Genomic DNA, 21,264 nt, shown 5'->3' with positions numbered 1-21,264 from the left:
GTGGAAATGCCACTCTTTCCACCGTTCACTGTGTTCCGGAAAATTAGTGTGTTAAGCGTTCCAGTTACTTTTTCAAGTCACTGTAAGTACTGTGTAAGAGGGAATACGTATTTAGGCTGCTAAAAATTGAAATGATTGCTCCTATGCCATTACGTTAAACTTTGTGGTATCTGCAATTATAGCAGTGGACTAATGCTTCCCGTCCTGAAACGCAGGTCTCATGCTAGGTCATGAATGCATTGAAGAAGCGTTCTGCATGGAAGTCTTCATTCTACTTTCATAAGTATTGTTTTGGTATATAAAAATAATAAACATTGCGTGTCTGTTTTGTTTGATTTTCTTTACCACCAACAGAGTAGGTATCGTTTTCTTTTTTTAGAAAAATGCTTTTGGATAAAATATGTATGTACGTTGAATTAAGTTATAGATTTTAGCAACGAATCGTATACATTTTGTAAGAAAAAGTAACAATGACTATGTGAAATAAGATAACTGACTGTTATTGAGAAAAATAGGGTCATTTTAGCGTACCGACATCAGTTGAAAAAAAAACCTGCAAGAAAGGATTGTCCGGACCAAATCAGGACATCTGGGAGCCTTACGCTAAACTTCAATAAACAAATCTTTTTTTTTACCATTTGGGAGACCCACGTTCGATTTCCGCCGGGGCTCTTGTGGTTCGGATGCCACGTTAATCAGTAGGTCTACGTCTCATATAGTCTCGCTGCTGAACGGGACATTAAACTCAGAATCAACTCAACTCAAGCTTTTTTTTTTTTTTTTCACCATTATGGTATGATATAGTTTTCACAATAATAGCTGTTTCATTACGAAAAATTGCTTGCAATAAACTCGAAACTACTCACGGGGGCCGCGGTGGCTCAGTGGTAGTGCGTTCACGTGTGGTGCTTGGGGTCCAGGGTTCGATCCCAGCCCCCTCCAAGTGAACTTTGTGGTGGACAGATACCGTATACGTGAGTTTCCTCGGGGTTCTCCCTTTTCCTCCCACTTTCTTCATTTCACCATTTCATTCGTTACTCATCATCACCGTCTCCTTTAGCCTAACCGGCATAATTGTGGAACGTAAAGCTCAAAAATTTCAGTTTTTCGAAATACTCACATTTACTCCTCCAAATTCTTGTAGGTCAATCGTTTCCAACTCCGAATGTATGGCGTAGGAGCTGGCTCTTTCCTTACAATCAGAAGCAGCAGAAAGAGAACAGACTGAGCAAAAAAGAGGGTTTAACCTCTTAACATATAGATTTTGAATAGAAAGGCATTTCGATTAATTGTGTGTGTTCAATTGAAATAATAACTTGAGAATATTAGGAATGTTAATGATAATATTGATTATTGGCAACTCAGCAATGAGATACAAGCATCTGAAAAGCCATTGAAATAAAATTCCGAATTCTGCTCGCAAAGGGACTAATATTACCTATGGAACTTGTGAAATAAGTGGGAAAATGAATTTGAATGATCAAAATAAAGACAAAACGCAAGAAGAATACCTTCAGGAAACACGAAGGAAAATGAAGGCGCCAGATTTTGCTTCATCACAACCACTACTGCAGACGAAACCTAGCCGGAATGCTGAATGGAGAAGGTTACAGTGACATAAACTGGAGAGAGACGTAAACAACAACTTCACCAGCAGTATCTAGCGGAAACGTACAGAAATATAGGAAAACGAGTGTAATCATTGTTTAAAAAATGTACAGGTAAACAGAAGTTAACACGAGTATATTCGGGATTTTATATTTTCAATAGAATTAAACATCCGAGTATTCTCGGTATGTTAAGAAGGTAATGATATAGCTGGAATGGAATAAAGCAAGGTAGCTAGTGTTCGATCAGTCATGAGCACTCCTTGTGTGCCTGAGCATTTGTACAAAATGTTTGTATAAAGTTATGCTTGGGTTCACGTAAGTGAGTAAATAATCCTGAAACCGCTTAATTTTTATGTTTTGTATTCCTTGATAATGGTATCGATGATTCTCTTCGTCATTCCTATGTAGGCGGGTCACAAGTACCTAGCACCTCGCACATAGCAGAATTTACTTGTAAGCGAAGAGACGTTTGAATAGACATTAAGAGATGGACTCGTTTTTTTCTGCGTATAATAAGTACTAGTTCAAGAACTAATCGAGTTATAACATGCTCATCAGTGATAAAGTCAACGAAATGTCACTATGCATCAATCAGGTAAACAAACTTTGACGTGAAAATCATATTTTGTTGAAAAGCATACCAGAATATTATATTTGTTAGTTTAATTTGTGAAGCATGGGCGCGAAAAGTGAAAGATCCTAATTCCAGTCCAACTACCACTTTTTTTTTCGGTATTAAGTACACAACTAAACACAAACACACACTGAGCAAGGCTGTGATAAAAAATATGTAAAAAAGTGTAACAGTTTTAACACACTAACTGTATGTCACCACACTTCCACTCTTTCTCTCTGAGGAAGATAGCAAGCATGTTGAAACTGTTACATGTTTGTGTTTTTATATATTTTTATAACATAGCCTTGTGTTGTGTTTCATTTGACAATATGGAAACAAAGCCTGATAGAATAGTTATTAAGCACAAATATAACTATTTAACAGTTTGTCAAATTTAATGATGTGATTCGTGAACAGGTATTTTGTTAGACCAGTAGAAGGTGGTATTTCATTGTAAGGTCCGAGGTATTGTGTGTCTGTAATTATATCGATACTTTGAATAAGTATTAAAATTAAACTACACCTACAGTTTGTTATTTATTGAAATCGAACACTTGACGTTTCTTGCAGCAACTGATTGTGACACGGGCGATGCTCAGTCCACGGGGAAGAAAATGAAAACAGCATTTGGAAACTCTCAGATACGAGTAAGTACAGTGTCAGTACGAATAGCTTAAATAATTTAATACTTCTTTTCTTTTGCTGTTTATTCTGTATTGGCTGAGATGACGTTCTTCACCCGGTAGCAGATAAAATGTCGGAGTTGTCTGAAATTGGTTTTCAACTGTTTGATTGGCGCGAATACGAATTTACCGTAGTTCTTCTCCACTCCAAAGTTGCTTCTGAATAACTTTTTCAAAGATGAGACTAAACTATCACTTTGCCGCTCGTGAAAATTATAGGTTTATCCTATGTCAGTAAAGGCAAAGAATTAAACGAAAATAAATTATATGTATAAATGCATGACAACCGAGAATCGAACCCAGGAATCTAGCTTATCGTACCGATGCATTAACCATTTCGTTACCAAGTTCGCTTCCTGAACGGTAAAGTAAACCGACTTTGTAGAGACCCAAATCGGCGATGGACAGAGAAAGAGATTTATCCTAGATAATACGAAGTGTGTTCGAGCTCTAATATTATTATTATTATTATTATTATTATTATTATTATTATTACTTCACGAACTACTTCCCTTAGAAAGTTGAAACTTGTCACTTGGCAACGTATTCTCATTTTAGACGTACACATTTTCACAGCGGTGCCATGATTTAATGGCCACCAAGAACGCTTCTTTAGGGTGTAATATGATCAGTGGAAAATCACTGATGCCAGAGCGGCCCTACTAGAAAATGAACGTTCACAAAGAGTTTTTTTCATTATCAGAAACAATCAAAAAGAAAAAAATCGTAAGGAGTGGTCGGATGAGTAGGAACCATGAGACACCATTTCAAAGTTGTCACGAGAAAATGTCATGACTTAGGAGTAGAGATGCAAAACAGTCAGCTTTTTTTTATACGAAGTTTTTTTTTTTCTCATAAAAAGACGGTTTTGTGGGGCGGAGACAAATTTTCGCTTTTTGACTTTTTATGATTTTCCTGTTCAAGTACCACTCTTGTTTCCCTGTAGTGAATTCTAAAATTAAGAAAGTGTGTTTAGATCAACTAGAACTTGTTAGTCCGATGTTCAGTTCGGGCTGACTATCTTGATTGATTTGTAAACTGGAATTGCATTGTTGCCAGCAAATCTACGTTATGCAACCACCATATCTCAAATATCGTTTTGGTTGCCTAACCATCGTATCAACTACCTGTAAGCTGTGTATCTTAATACATGTGTTTTATTGCTTGCCTAAATTCAGTGTGACAGGCAAGGAAAAAAGTGCTATAAACTAAGAAACAGGTAAAAGTCTTGGTTGGATCTCGTTGTGTTCGGGAAACATTTTATCCTGAGCGTCAGAGAAGTAAGTTTACAAAATTAAAGCTATAAACTGTTATTTTCGCTACGATGTTAATTTAACGTCATTATTCAAGTTTTTTAAACAAGAAATTTATGTATAGCGTCTTTAACGTTCTCTCCCTCGAATTTTAGGGGCGTCAATAAATGTTATATATAGTTATAATAAAGTTTTAGTTTAATTATAAATTTTAAATTATAATTTTGTCCCATGAAGAGTACTGCGTTTTTCAGAATAATTATTGCCAACAATCGGAAACTTTTTAATAAAACATTTTTGTCATTGAAATGTAATGTAAAATCAAAGGTGGAACGTACGGTTCTCTCGCTTTTATATATATATATATATATATATATATATATATATATATATATATATATATATATAAGCAGTTTTTTGAGCCCTCATATCTGTAGTTAGGAGTGATCTATGAGCAGGAGCGCCTTGTCTTGATGGAAAATACATGAGCATTCTTTGCGGGTCATTGTGCTTGCATTTGTTGAATGAGTTTAGTCTTAAAAACATGTTCATAACACGCAGCCATTACTGTCGTGCCATTTTCAACACAGTGAATGGGAATTACGCTCTAACTGTCCTAGAACGTAGCCACAACCACTTTCTGAGCACTGGCGGTAACACATTTCTACCTATACCTGTGGTCAACAATTAGCATTCGGGGGACCCAACTGGAATAAATAGTTCTCATTTTCAAGTCTCCGTACAAAATAGTCTCAGCACGTCCCATAGAAATTCCACATCTAGAGGCGATATCACGCTCATCTAATGAGCAATCCTCCATAACAGCTTTCTCTACTTACGCAATCACATTGTCGGTTATGTGGGTGCAGCTTGTTCGTGGTTGAGGCTTTTTGGATTTATCACACGGTGTTTGACCTTTAAATTTCCGCACCCTACGTTTTTCACATCCATTACACCTTCATCACAGTCTCACTGAGTATCGATGGATATGGATATAGCCCTTTCTGTTTTTAGCATCTCCTCTTTATATATACTTCATTTCTTCTATCTTCCGGCTATATGCCGCCCTACTTAGTCTTTTTCTACCATCCGTCGCAACTTTAACCAAAGAAGTAACAATAAACTCGTACTTTTCTCTTTTTCGTATCACAGTTCAGAGTGTATTATAAACTAGCATATAGACAAACTAGCATACAAAGCACTGGAAGTACACAAAAATGTGTCACTTTTCGGAATAATGCCGAGCAAACAATGGAGGGTTTGTTGTCACCGATACCGACCCACATGAAGTGGAACGGGAGCGACACCCGAGTCCACAGAGAAAGAGAGAGTGTAGCCTATTAGTAGAGGTCTGCTTGGATGCGGATATATCCGCGGATATCCGCATGAAAATCGGTATTTGCGGATATATATATCTTTTCTGTGCGGATAATGTTTCCTACATTTTTTCTACCTAAAAAAAGGCTGTGAATTTTCTGATAATGGTGGAAAGAGCACTAGAAACGTTCGTTTTGTATTAAAAGTTTTAAAACCAGTTGAAAAATACTAAAATCAAAATACAAGTGTGTTTGAAGCTTGTGACTCAGTGATAGCAAAAGGACAAAAAATGACACGAGAGAGTTGTCCTTTTATTGCTGTTTTCAATATTTTTAGCAGCCGTTTTGTAGGTGAATGACATCTCTGACCTAAACAGAAAGAAACGACAGGCCCCATCGCTACTGCTCAAGTACCGCTATTTGCTGTAAAAAAAAGAAAAATAATTGCCGCCAAAGCCCCTCTGATGAAGCTAAAAGTTTTCAGACCATTCGCCTTGAAGAGGAAAAATGTCTTCAAATAAAGTTTTTCTAGCCTTAGAGGTCAGGAACCAAAACCCTAATTTAAAACACCGCATCCCCTTCCATAAACTGAAAACTGGTCAGCAGATTATCTTTGCCTTTTGTGACAAACTGGAGAAGCGCATAAGTCACCGAAATAGTAAACAAATCACATCATACGCTCATCTTTCTCTCTCCCTCTTTAAAAAAAAGAAAAAAAAATCTTCTTCACTGTTTCCTTTGAAGTACAGCAGATACTGAATGCACATTTGCGACCCCACAGATTTCTCTCTTCGGAGAGGTGCCACGGACCTCAGTGAACATTCCGAGGGATTGGAGTTTTATAACAGGAATTGTTTCTCTCTCCCTCTTTCTTCTTGTGTGTATGTGTATATGTATGTATGTTCTGAGCCTCTGGTAAAGAAAGAAAGAACAACCAATGCGTTGTTTCTCCTACCCTAAATGTGTCCAACAATGAGTGGGGGCTGCAAAGAAAAGCGGTACATTCTAAACTTCCTCTGTTGCCTCTTCCCTAAACTAAAGGCATAGACTTCCCATTTGTATTCGAAGTTTCAGTAAATGCGTGGTCGTGAAAGCTTGAGTTGATTTTGAGTTTAACGTCCCGTTCAGCAGCGAGGCTATATGAGACGTGGACCTACTGATTAACGTGGAATCCGAACCACATGAGATCCCGCCGGAAATTGAACCCGGGTCTCCCACGGGAAAGGCACGTACGCTAACTGCTTAGCCACGAATGAGTTTGTTCGTGAAAGCATGCATTGTATTGCATTGTTAGTTTCGTCACTTATTTTTTAAATTTAGTGCACTTACGGGTGCTAATGCCAGTTCGGAATATGTGAATGTGTTTGCGGTCCTATGATTAATTTTTATTTCTTAATAACGATTATTTCTATTTTGCCCTTGTGTTTAGAACAAATGCCCTCTTTTTCTTATGAGTAATGAATTTTAAAAACTTAGTGACGTGCTCTAAAATTAGTCGATTGAGGGGATATTACCTACGTGGCATTATTTTAATCCGATACCTGCATTTGAAGATCTTGGGTAAGTACATAAGTCGTTCATTAATTTCTAATTTGTATCTGCAGGTTTATATTGCATTTTATTTATCGTACTTGATATTTGATCACGAGGAAACTGATATAATATATTGTTACGTTTGATTCAGAAAACTACATGTATTATAGAATATGTAAGTTGTATATATTTACTATCTCATAATCTGCGGATGCGGGTGCGGATAGAGATGCTGCGGATGCGATATTTTGTATCCGCGCAGACCTCTACCTATTAGAGATCTAATGGGGCGTGATTTTGAAGCTAGGATTGGCTGACATCCATTGGTGGACATCACTGTTAGACACCAATAATCATTGGTGATAACTGATAAGAAAAATATTTTTTTATATATATTATTCACCGTCAGTAACGGTTTAATAGCATCTGTATTAATAATTCAATAAGCTGGTGGGAGAGGATGACTTTTTAAAAATAATCAGATGAGATAGCTAATTTGTAACTACTGTAATTAGAGCGAGTTAAACACATTAATATATATCCTCGTGCTTGCACGGCACTCTGCTGGTTGCTAGTTTTAAATACTACTTTATTGTGATTTTTTTTAAAGCCACCCCCTAAGTGCTGGACCACAGAATAGCACTTACTTAAATATGGACCTAGATAAGGATAGGCACCATACGACGCAGAGAGAATGAAAGATCACATGATGTTCTTGCACACTGAATGTTTTAATTTCTAGTATGGTGCTCACTGTAACGGCAACTGTAGGAACTATGAGCGCTACACAGTGCTGGCTTCTATTTTACAAAGAGTTCTCTTGTATTTTAAAGGGGGGGGGGAGCGGTGACTCAGTGGTAGAGCGTTCACCTCCGGTACATGGGGTCTCTGGTTCGATCCCAGCTCGCGCCGTGTGGATTTTGTGGTGGACAAACACCGTGCTCGTGGGTTTTCTCGGGGTCTCCCGTTTCCTCCCACTTTCTTCATTCCACCATTTCATTCATTTCTCATAATCACCGTCTCCTTTAGCCTAACCGGCATACGGGATGTAAAACTTAAAAATTTCATTTCATTTTTCTCGTGTTATAAGATAATCTGTATCGTGAACACATCTCGTATCAACGTTACGATATTACAATCTAACTTATTGTGCTATTGTCTAGTATAAAGTAACCCATAGCAGTTATACTTACTTGCTATTGTGGCATCGCCATGGCATATATCACCACTGTAAATTTATATTTGATTTGAGTTTAGCGAACCTTTCAGCATCGAGGGTAGTCGTAGGCTGTATTTGAGGCGATATAATTTGGTGGGGAACGACCTATACAATAAGGGCTGGTCTTGCAAAGTCTATGCACTTGCCAATTGCATTCAAGTCTCGCTTCAAGTCCACGTTAAATAGATCGAGTCCGTCATAACCTTAGCGTTGTATAAGGTCACAACATACAAGAACTTAAAATTTTACCATTCACAGAATATGCGTAAATTTATATAATAATAGTTATATATACCCCTGTGAATGGTAAGTTTTAATTTCTCGTGTATTGCCTTATACAACACCGAGGTTATGAAGGACTCGATCTACTATTAACATGGGCTCTGAACCTGGATTTGAATGCGATGCATTTTGCAGGTGCACAGACCGTGCAAGACCAGCCCCCATAGCATAGGCCATTCCACGCCACCGGCCCTGGCTAATGGAAAGAAATTTATGTGTATCAATGCTGAGTTCTTAGTGATATGTAAAGACTGGAAGTTAAAATCAGAGTTTCCGACTTATCGTGCAGATGAGTTAACCTTTACGTTGTACATTCTTCCATCCAAGATGTCGGTGTTTAGGCATTCAGACCACGTGAACTGTATCTCAGCTCTTGTATGTGGACAGCTCAGTGTCTAGCTTAGATGACACCTCTGGTGGTTGAATATGTATTTTATTGAATGCGTATAATTGAATTCGCACCTTATAGAGTGGAGGGCGCTGTGGCTCAATGGTAGAGCGCTTACGTCTGATGCGTGGGGTCCCTGGTTTGATCTCAAACCAAGTAAGTTTGTGGGGGACATCGTGCACGTGGGTTTTCTCGTGGTTCTCCCATTTCCTTTCGCATTCTCATTCCACTAATTCTTGCACTTGCGTTAGTCATCCGTCTCCCTTGGCCTAACGGGCATAATTGTGCGACGTTAAACTGAAAGATTTCATTTAACTTTTCGCACCTTATAGAGGAATTGATGATTTTAAATCAGTTATATCTTCCTTTTATTAAATGTGCTGTTCGTGGCTAATTTTCTGGTTTTCAAAGCAAGACTAGAAGAAAGTGAGAAAGTAGTACAATGGGATATTGCCTTTAAGCTACTTATAGTGGCATCAGAGATAATAGGGATCCTTCGAAATAAGTAAACTAATTTCGGGATGGACCAATGGGAGCAAAATTTTCTGCAACTTGAAATTAATAATGAGAGTTCAATCGTAGAGTTTCATTCCTTGATGCTATCTTATGTCATGTGAGTTTGTGATTATTATTACCTTCTCATTTTTTTATTCTCTTTATTCCACCAACTTGTTTATGATTTATTTCCCTTGCACTTGTAACGACCTGACTTCGTTACAGTTTCTTTTCATTAATTTTGTTTGTGAATTTTCTTAAATTATTTCCTGAGTGAGTCACATATAGTTATAATTTATAATTTTACGATGTTACATAATTTTCAGAATGTTTGTATGTGCCATAATTTCTCTGTCTGTACCATATAATAAGAATTGGTCGCTATAGACTCCGAATTTAGTGCCAATTTTGTTCTTTTTCTTTAATTATGATTTTGTGTAAAAAGTAACACAACTTTTATTAAAGAGTAAGATTCTCTAAGGTATTTTGGTTGATAATAATTACAGTTGTTAGTTTTGATTATTTAGCACACAGAACATTGTAAAATAGTAATTAAGTATGCTTGGGTCGTTATTTGTTGAAATATATTGGAACTAAGTTTATTTTGTATTATTAGTTGACATGTACAGTAACATGAACACTTTCAAGCTAAGTTTCTTGGGGCCGTTTCAGGTGGTGAACTAGGTATTGTTAATTTCTTCAACAAGTCATGTTCAACTGAACATTCAAATGCCAGAGTAAAGTTTACGGATACTCAAACTGATGTATTGTGTACGACAGTAATATCAAAAGAGTTGTGAAGTGTGACACGAGTAAAGTTACAAGCCTAATTGTTGTTCTAGAGCAAATATAATAATGCAAATTGAATTCATAATGTGCACAGAACAAGCGTGAAGGTCTATTGAATTTGCTTGAGTATCTTAATATAATAATCTGAAGATTTTGGAGTATTCGAATGCTAAACAAATAACATCGATTACTGCCAGTTGTTGCTTCAACATTTCTCTTCTCACGTAGAAAGTTTTGTTATCTCTGTACCATGTCCTTTTATGTATTTTCGATCCGATGCCTTGTCCTACTGTAACGTAGCTGCAGATATGTAGCGATGTAACAGAACTTCGAGGAACGATATATTAAGAACATACCGTTTAATGGTAGATGTGGCGCATGACACACTTAACCATCACCTACACGCATACTCATGAGACATTAAATTGAAGTGTATATATATTTGAAACCAATGTGATTTTGTTTATTTGTAATCGAGGAACTATAACCTAATGACGAATTTATTTAAAAGATTTTAAGAGCAGACATTGTATCAGTTGAGAAATTGTTTCAAATGTGACTGTACTATAATATGTGATATGTTCTTGAAGGTTCCTCTGATGACATTGAAAGGACACAAGGAGGCTATCTCTTCTGTTACGTGGACGGAAGCCAATGAGTTATGCACGGCGTCATGGGACCACACATTGAAGCTCTGGGATGGAGAACTCGGGGGAATTAAGTCTGAAATAATTGGAAATAAGTCTTTCTTCGACATGTCATACTCGCCGCTAAATAAAACCATTATAACTGCTTCTGCCGATCGTCATATTCGACTTTATGATCCACGATCTACAGGTACGTTCATTAAACTTCTCGAATGAAAATGTGTCACTGTATTGTGTAAGCACTTAAATAAGTAGTATCAGTTTCATTCCTTTTCTTTTGAGCTGAAGATTAAGAAACGTACATTTTCGTAGGTTGCTAATTAATATTTTTAAGGCACGTATTCCATTCTGAGGTACTTACTTGATATAATCAAATGAGCAGTTGTATCACTTCACTTCCACTTACGCGGTTGGGCACTTAACTTGCTCGAGTCTGCCATAGTTACCTATAACCAATGTTGGTTTAGAAACTAAAGCTAAGAAAGATATATATATACCATAGATAACTTCCAAACAAAACATTAATTTCTTGAAAAATGTCAGTGTTTTCACGATAATTATTATATCATCACCATCAAAATAATTTTAAGAATGAACCATACAAAAACCGAAGAAATGAGAAGTATTTTTGTTTTGCACACAAATCCACATTTGTAGTACGATCATGCTAGCCAGATTCTTGAACGTGCTTGTTTACATGAAACACGGATATGTGTCAAAACCTTATTCTTACAGGTAAATTCTACAGGAAGCGGCGTGGACCTATAAATTAGATACCACCCCTCCATTTGCCTGGTGTGAATGAGGAAAACCCAGGGAAACCTTATTCAGGGTGGCTGGCCTGAAAGAGCGTGTTACACTTTTTCGACCCACCGGGAATCGAACCCGGGACCGCTCGCACCGAAGGCGAGAGCGTTAGCGACTACCTACGCGGGGCCATTTCCCTCAACACGAGTGCGCGGAAATCTTCTATTGGGAGTTCTTTATTGTACTTAAGGAAGAGATTATTTTGGCAAACGTAATACGAAAGAAAACAAATTTTAATACTCATAAGTATGTAATTATTAACTTTTTGGAAAAATACAAAAATCAATATGTTTTAATTAACATTAAGAAAATTGTTAACAGTTCGTCTGATTCCTTCATTTCCTAGCTTTCTTACATAATATAAAAATTAGATCAACATTAGATCAGAAGTACAAGAATCGTAAACAAGCGAAAAATCAACCAATGACTAGGTTAGGCAACAAATGCCACAAACGCATTAAACTATTTAATTTAGATGAATAAATAAGATAGATAAATGAGGTGAGATAAAGATAGAAGTGTAGGAAATGTGTATATCTTGATTCGCGCTTAGTTTTCAGTGCCTAGCTTACTTTATATGTCGTAAATTGTGATTTTTATTATGTACCTCGCGCCCAAACGTCTGGCACCGAAACGTCCAGCGCCCAAACGTCCGCGCCCAAATGGTGGCGCCGAAACGTCCTGTCTCGCCCCTTCCCTAGATTATCAGTTTTATGTCGTGTACTGTTTTATTTATTTCAGCCATACGGCTGTAAATAAAATTTCTATGCAGCGCTATAAAATCTGAACTTCTACTAATTTCTTACTGTTAACGAAAATAGTCTATCATTCATTATTTGTTATTTTACATATTTATTTTTCCATATAAACTTTAAAATATGCAGGTAAAATTAATATAAAATATGATTTTATTATATTATTATCATAATATAATGATATAATATTATAAAATATAATCTAGACAACATCTGACACATATTTCTTGAACAAACAAACAATCCAGTATGTCAGTAACCTATTTGGGAGGCATTGGTAAAGCACTCATCCCTAGCATCGATTCCAAACCAGGGGGGGCATGGTGCCTGTGGTAGAGTGCACCTCTGGTGCGTGGGATTCCATGTTCACGGTTCAACCCCAACTCGCCCCAAGTGAGCTTTGTGGTGGACAAACACCGTATTCGTGTTTTTTCTTCGGGTTCTCCCGTTTCCTTCCACTTTCTTCATTCCATCATTGCATTAATTTCTCATCATCTCCGTCTCCTTCAGCCTAGCCGTCATAATCGTGGGGCGTAAAACTTAAAGATTTCATTTTTTTTTTAGATCTCAGACCATGTGCTTGTGCTACATAACATCGTTTTCGTGGATTTTTTTTCATTGCTTTCCCATTTCTTCCCACATTCTCATTCTACCATTTTCTTTCATAATCGTTCACTTTTACTAGTCATCCGTCACCAACGTACAGGGCATAACATAGAATGCGAAATTCGTCTCATTTCACTTCATTTACTAACCAGTTTATGCTCCTATAATGCTTCTATGGACTTTAGTGTTGAACCTTTGTTCCATCTTCCCCAAGATTATAAAACAGTTCTAAATGTTCCACATTCGCATCTTTTTGTACGCAGATGATGTATCCAGAGATCATATTTTCGATTTTCGTCGATATAAAGCGTAAATGATAGCTACATGGATTTTGTGTTCTATTCTAAAACATACTTATTTCAATAATTATGATTGCTGAGGTAGTTTTAACATCAACAATCAACTGCAGCAAAACTAGCTTTGTATTTTTTTTTTTTTTTTTTTTTTTTTTTTTTGCTGCGAACAATCGTACTGGCAAGTCTGACAGATGGTCTTAGTGTATTTTATTTTAACCTTGATTAAAAATAATAATGTAATTTAAGAGGACTGAGAGAGAAATTGTAATTCTGCTTAATTACCTAAATCGTTTGCAGTAGTTGAATTCTGAGTTGTTCCGGTATAACGCTCATTTAATTTTTTGCTAATTCTTGTAATTCTTCAGGATATTTATTCACAGTATGAATTTTTGGTGTAAATTTGTCTGAGCACAGCACTTATGTATTATTTCACTACAGGGTGGATCTCAGAATCACTTTGTTTTCAGTATTAAACTAAACCAGAAAAATAGGAGATGGCTTTTATAATTGAGAATTCGAATTATTTTAAATGTGGCTGTTACACTATTTTGAAGGTGTTCGTTTATCAGCTTTTCCGTGTTCTCTTCCATTCACTAAATTCTTTATATTGGCAAAGCAACTCGTGCCGAATACAAGATAACTCAGTGCGAAAACTTCCTTGATTTGATGACAGCCAAAGAATGAAAATGTGACGAAAACAGGGATCAATCTTGAGTCTCCAGCTTACCACGCTGGTGCGTAACCTTTCCCCAAATCTCTCTGAGTTTGGTGATCAGGCATTTAAACGAAATAGATGTATCTCAGTTGTTGTGGTTCGAACTGTACATAGAAAAAAAATAGAGTAAAGAAGACGAAATCTTCTGTGTGTGTATAATCTATGGTTCAATGAAATGACAAAGTAGCATAGCGGTTTTGCGATCCAGTAAGCTGGAAGTCCGGGTTCGATTCCTGAATTTGTCAATCCCTGAATCTCATCAAATCTTCATCTAAAGAATTGGTTGGTATGATTAGAGCTTAATGTTCATTCGTTTCAGCACCAAAGCTATACACTTTTTTTGCTGGTTCTGATTTTTCTTTTCTTTTTAGATGCTTTCTAGGAAACAAGGGTAACAATAAATGTTAAGGCAAAATTTCATAGTAACGTCATAGAGAAGATATAGAAGTAGTACACCTAATACCCACATTTGCAACGAAACAGTGGAGTATTATTAAATCTATTATTTGTTTATTTCAGAGGGATCTTTAGTGAAGGCAACGTTTACCTCTCATAAACTCTGGGTTCAGACTGTACAGTGGTCAAAAATAGATGAATATAAGTTTATATCTGGTTCTTACGACCAAGAAGTTAAGCTTTGGGATTCTAGAAGGTAAGCATTCTTCTACTTGTTATGTGTAAAACTGACAAAAATGAAAAAGTTCGGTTTAATGTAAAGAATGTGGCCTATGTGTGTAACACTACTCAGTGAAAAACAGGCTATTTAGTATTCACTGTGGAAGTAGTTCAAATAATCCCCAGAAGAATGCGCGTGCCTATATGTCCCATCAGTTCTGAAGTAACACCTGGACTGGTTTCTCAATATTTTCGTTTTGACACTTAGCACAGATTTTATATTCAGTCCATATCGACGGTACTGTGCAGCTTACCTCGTATCTCAAAAACAAAAACTGCTTTACAGAAGAAAGAAAAGTTTGAAAAAGTTGGAGATTACTTGAAAGTCAGCGACTTTTAACTAATTTCCAATTTTTTTTTTCTTTTTTTTCTTCTCCTGTAGTGTTTTCCTGAGATACCAGGTAGCTGCACAGTACCGTCCATATGTTGAACTACATAAACGAATTAAAAATGACAGTGCAGTGAATTTTCTCAGATGCACCTTCTGATATGAAACCAAAACTAAATTCAACTTGTGTCAAATATTAAAAGCGGAACTACTGCTACTTTCTTTTAATATAACAATATTTTTTTTTTTTTTAGTTGATCGTCTCATGGTTATGCCCTTTACACTAAAGGAGACTGATGATTAATGAAAGTGAATGTATAATTATTTGTGTGTGTTCTCTTACTGGGAATCGAACGTAAGACCACATGCACCAAAGGCGCACGCGCTAGCGACTCGACCAGCGGAGAGTGCTTTACATATATAACAGTACCAGTTTGTGGCGGACAACATCGGGGCTGTGGTGCCTGCAGTAGAGCGGTCATTGCTGAGGTCTCTGGTTAGATTCCAGCGCCTCCCAAATGGGCTTTGTGATGGACAGTGTGCAAGGGTTCCCTTCCACATTCTCATTCCACTAATTCTTTCATACTCATTAATTTTATATTTTACATTGCACAAACTTTGCTTTTAGTACACTTAAATCCGATTTAAACTACTCACTGAGCAAAGCAAAGAGTCCCTACGCCCCTGGAAAATCCTGGAAAACCCTGGAAATTGAAATTACCCTGGAATGTCCTGGAATATCCTTGAATGTCTTTGCAGTCCTGGAAAAATCCTGGAAAAGTGAAAGTTTTTCAATTTCCTAACTAGTTGCAATTACATGCAATAGAATGCGAACGAAAGCAGTCCTGAGAATTAAAAATTGCGAGACCGAGGACATTTCCCTCTGTGCCGCATTCTAAGGCGGTTGAGTAAACGGAAACGCACAGTATACGCCATGTTCGGTGTAATACATTTCCGCTCTGTGGAGAGATGTGTTCATTAGAGATTCCTGTGCTTACTCTCGTATCATGTTTTTGACCTTTTTGTGTAGTCGAAGTAACAACTAAGCAACGTCACATCTTAATCTGCAATGACATTGTATAAAAGCGAGAGTGCATTAGACTGAACATTGTGTATACTATGCGTTTACTGTTCCTCAACCGCTCGTGTAAACTGCTCAAAGGCGTGCTACCGCCTTCAGAGCAATATCCATTACGAAGGAAGGAAGGAAAGAGAAATGTCCAGTTAGTTCACTGGCGATCATCGTTTGATAGATTGTGCTTTGTTCATGTGCTTGAATAATAGCGATACTTTTCTTGTTATTTTACTTAACGATTAGACAAAAAAAAAAATGCCTAAAGGTTAATCCACGTTCAGTGAAACTTGACTGAAGAAAAAAGAATATAAAGAGTGGCTGACTGTGGGTCCGGACAAGTACACTGCAAAATGTGTGCTTTGCTTAAAAGTGTTCGATGTTTGCAACATGGGTGAGGCTGCCATTCGAAGTCGTGCAGCGGGAAACATTTGGCTTTGACAAACAACCGAAACGGCACAGTGCAGATTTTTTTTTTCAGCCCAAAACTACTGTAGGTAATGAACGGAAAGCCGATTTGCCACCCACCAGTGCATCACCAACCATTCAGGTGACGCGCAACGATTGTTTGCGAGCTGAAGTACTTTGGGCAATGAAAGTCGTGACATCGCATTACTCGTATAATTCTTGTCAAAACATTTCGAGTCTTTTTACCTCTATGTTCCCCGACAGTGATGTGGCCAAACAGTTTTCATGTGGTGAAACTAAGTGTTCATATTTAAGTGTGTTTGGTTTGGCGCCATATTTAAAAAATCTCCTTCGAGATTACGTATCTGCGCAGCCAAGTTACGTTCTGCTTTTTCATGAAACTTTGAACTCAACGACAGCTATGAAACAGATGGATATCCACGTTCGCATTTGGGATATTAACAACAGGGTAAGTAGATGTTACTGAAAATTTTAGCTTTAGTTTTAAATACAAGAACCAATTTGTTCTTAAATACTCGCATCATTCTAAGTGTAATGATGTGTAGACTATTTTTAAAAGTAACTAAACTAGCTTTACTTAACCTAGAGTAAGCATACTTTTGGCTCACCTCTGCGAAATATTCGCCATTTTTGACGCTTTAAATGTAATACTTAAGATTATCTCCTCAACTTATACAGCTTTGTTGTAGTGGAAATCACCGTTATTTAGTTACGATGCTAAAGAAGTGGTACAGACACATTATGCCATATTATTAATTGCGAATTAGTTATTTGTAATCATAATTAAGCAAAGGAACTAATTGCAGAGGCACTTTAGACTCATAACACTTATACTTAATGTTCTGAGCTCTAACAGAAACATATAGAGGTATAACTAAGGTCCTAGCGAAGTTGGGGAAGATTGGTTTTGATTGAGATTGGAGGGGATTAGTTTCACGGATATCAGAACTTTGTTTTAGTCAAAGTTCCTGATTACTGGTCTCATGCCAAGATTTTAAAATAAAAGAAGCGAAATGAAGTATTCGATATGACGAAAATCACATTTCTCTGTTTTGAGTAAGATTTATATTAAAACTTGATATTGTGAGTTATCATGTCAGTGGTTACGAACTCGATGTTATTTTTTAAAACAAAATACAGAGGTTGTTTCCAATCTATGGTGACGATTTCAAACTACACTAACGTTAAGAGAAACCCTGTCGCCACTATCGAGAGTGCTCTATTTTGTGGCCCTGCATCTTGGCAATTGCCCTACAGCGAAGTTTCCACTCTTAAGAGGCTGGCACGCAGTTTGTACGTCAGAAAGGGCAGTTATGTAGCCCTCCCAAAAAGCACTTATTTACGGCGGCATTCGTCCAGATATGCACTTACCACATCTGTCACACACAGTCAATGGCCCAGGGTGCCCACACGACTGGTAATTTCCTTCTCTTCCCGCTTGGTGGTGCTGCACAGGGTGTTTCATTTCGTCATCATAGATCGGAAACAACCTCTGTATACGATCTCTGTATATCTGACCAAAGCACTGTTTTTCACTTACAGGTGGTAACCCGGTATTATGGTTCAGCATTCATGGGACATTCTACTGTTGAAGTGATGCTGGAAGATTTCCAGAACTGTGTTGAAAGACTGAACCTAAACAAAGTTCTTCAGGTATCCATGGATGGGCCGAATGTCAATTGGAAGTTTTATCGTTTGTTGCAGGAACAGTTGCTACAGACTTCAGGAGTGCATTTGTTAAATGTGGGAAGCTGTGGGCTCCACATTGTACATAATTCTGTAAAAGAAGGAATGAACAAAACATGGTGGCATTTGTTGGAACTTTTCCTTAGTTTGCACAGTTTTTTTTCAAGATTCCCCTGCTAGAAGGGAGGATTACATTAAAATGACTGGCTCACATGTGTTCCCACTGAAACACTGTGGGCACCGTTGGGTGGAAAATTTGCCCGTTGCCGAGAGAGTACCACAGATGCAGGAAGAGCTAAAACTATTTATTGATGAATGCAGTAAAACGTCAAATACCCCGAACTCAGTTTCTTTTAAAACCATCAAGTCCCACTTTCAGGATCCACTGACAACAGCAAAGCTCCATTTTTTCATATCAGTCACAAAGGACATCGGCAATTTCTTGACAGTGTATCAGGTGGACAAGCCAATGATTCCTTTCCGCTGTGATGATCTTTATAATTTAGTGCGAAATATAATAAGATGATTTATTCTGAATAATAAAGTTGAAAGCATTGGTAATATTCCACAGCTACTGAAATTAGACATACAAGATTCTGCAAATTACACTCATCCAAAAAACATTGATGTTGGATTTGCAGCTCAGCATGAGCTTGATCAGTTAGTGACCAGCAAGGCCATTAGTAAAAAACTTGTTCTACAATTCAAGATTCAATGCTGGTCTTTTCTTGTCTGCATTGCAAAAAAGATATTGGAAAAGTCACCTATCAAATACCCACTGGCACGTGCCATACAATGTCTGAATCCCAAATTAATGGGAACAGATAAACCGAGATGTCAGAAAATGATGACGAGCTTATTAAAGACATTGACAGACTTAAATAGAATTGAGGGTGGAATGTCTTCTTGCGATGATATGCCGAAGGAGTACAGAGATTTTCTTGATGCTATTGTCCTTCCAAACAACGGTGTATATAAGGAATTCGATCATATTTCAGGCAAAGAAAGTGTTGATGCTTTCCTGTATAGAGAAGTTGGTTGGATACAGGAAAATACAATAAGTTGTGGTTGCAGGTGATGAAGCCAGTTCTTCTCTTATCACATGAGCAAGCCACAGTTGAATGAGGATTGATTTTCTGTTAATAAGGAAATTGAAATCGAAAATCTTCAGCAGAAGTCATTCCAAGCGCAAAGAATAATATGTGACCACGTCAGTTATGTTGGTGGTGTAACAAAAATAGATATTTCGAAGGAACTCTTAGCTTCTGCATCAAGTGCTCGTAGTAAGTACAGTTATTCATAGAAGAACAGAAGAAGGAGAAGGCAAAGAAAGATTCATCACAAAAAAGAAAAGAAGTTGCTGATGCTGTTCAAGAGCTGAAGAACAAAAAGAAACTGTTACAAGATGACATAGATGAACTACAGAAATCTGCCGACAAATACGCCGAAAAAGCGGAACAGTGCGGCAGTTTCAGTTTTATTGCAAAATCAAACAGCATGAGAAGATCTGCAAAACAAAAAGAAGAGGAAGTGAAAAGTGTGGTGAAGGAGCTAAGTGAAAAGGAGATGGTGTTGAAACTCAGTTAATCTGCCATAGCGATGTGTTGGTCTAAAGATTAACAGTAAAGTAATGATATTCTGCTGAACTGCATATTATAACTTCAGAATAGGTATATTTTGTCAGAAATACCTTGGAATTTTTATGTGATATCCCTAGAAAATTTGCCTGGAAAACTTTTTTTTTTTTTTTTTTTTTTTTTTTTTTTTCAGTTGCGTAGGAACTCTGAAAGCAGTACATTTATTGTAAAAATTATTTACGTGTAACAGTTTCGCCAATTATCCACTTGACTTCACCAGACAGTATCATTACTTTTCCATCTGCTTTATCCTAAAAGGCATATCTGTGAGACGCAAAACATTTAATGCTTCATTTCATAAAACCTTGCCTTATCTGTGTGTGTGAACTACAACGGTAAGGGTTATATTTTTTGATTCGTGTATATCTGGCTTAAGGGCAAAATTGCCTCTGAATGTTACATCAATTGAGAGAGAAAGAAAAAGAAATAATGTAAAATGTTGCATTGATTAATGTTGATTTTGTGAACTTTCTATTTCAAGCTAATATCTTTCCTTTGTTCCTTGTAATAACGATTCGTTTATGTGTATGGTTGCTAGAAAACCGTATCGAAGGACTTGTTTATTGAATGTAGAGACATGAAAATATCTAGTTTTTGAACGAACAAATGTAGACTCATGTAAGTTTTAAGTAATCGTTCTAAAACGAATACATGCAATTCATAGTACTCTGGCTTGTTTTCTTCTACATGTATTGGTTAAGCAATTATTATAATGTAAGAAAAAAAAAACTAATTAGGTAAAATTAAATGGTACATTTTTTGTTATTAGTACTAATATTTTGTTGAAAGAATTAATGTTAAATGTTTATCTTACATTCTTTACAGTCCGAAAACTTCGTTGTACGATCTGAAGGGCCATGAAGATAAAGTGTTGTGCTGTGATTGGTCAAATCCAAAGCTGATACTATCGGGCGGAGCTGACAACACATTACATATCTTCAAAAGTAAAAGTGCAGTGAAGTGATAATGTGGTTGAATCAGTCAAAAAAGTTGTATAATTCGTTCCGAACTGCTCGTTTGTGACCTGAAGTGATAAATCGATGCATTTGTGTAGATACGGCAAAATAAAGAAACTTTTAGCTTTGAGCTATTTGTTGTTGTTAAGTTTATATGTGATGATAAACCTTCTGATGCGTGACCAGTTTAACTATACAGATATAACTGTCTGAACCAGATTTAAAATAAATGGTAAAGTGTATTTGTAGATGTTAGCTCATTTTCAGAAAAAAAAAACTGTCAATTATTGTTGAAGAAAAAGACTTTTTTTAAAAAAAATAAAGAACTCTGTGTTTTCTGCTTAATTATTCCGTTCATAGTATCATAGGAAGAAAAATTCCGTAAAAGCACAGTAAGAAAATATGACAGGAAAAACAAATACGAACAAATAAGGTTGGCAAGTACGAAAATATACAAGTTTCCTAGGGATT

The 21,264-nt window shown here is 36.8% G+C and overlaps 1 protein-coding gene across 1 annotated transcript in view; it reads left to right on the top strand.

Moving 5' to 3' along the window:
• The window catches only part of LOC145672138 (ribosome biogenesis protein WDR12 homolog), a 31,506-nt gene extending 10,583 nt beyond the window's left edge, over positions 1-20,923 (top strand). Inside the window, exons 6-9 of the mRNA XM_081741464.1 lie at positions 2,797-2,873; positions 10,775-11,021; positions 14,530-14,662; positions 20,663-20,923. Coding sequence (XP_081597590.1) covers positions 2,797-2,873; positions 10,775-11,021; positions 14,530-14,662; positions 20,663-20,801 — 596 coding nt within the window. The 3' untranslated portion in view covers positions 20,802-20,923. The remainder of the gene's footprint in view (positions 1-2,796; positions 2,874-10,774; positions 11,022-14,529; positions 14,663-20,662) is intronic.
• The last annotated feature ends 341 nt before the right edge of the window (positions 20,924-21,264 follow it).

This window comes from Thermobia domestica, chromosome 15, assembly GCF_964235325.1.
Source record: "Thermobia domestica chromosome 15, izTheDome1.hap1.1, whole genome shotgun sequence".
Lineage (NCBI taxonomy): Eukaryota > Metazoa > Arthropoda > Insecta > Zygentoma > Lepismatidae > Thermobia > Thermobia domestica.
This window is presented reverse-complemented; position numbering and strand designations above follow the sequence as displayed.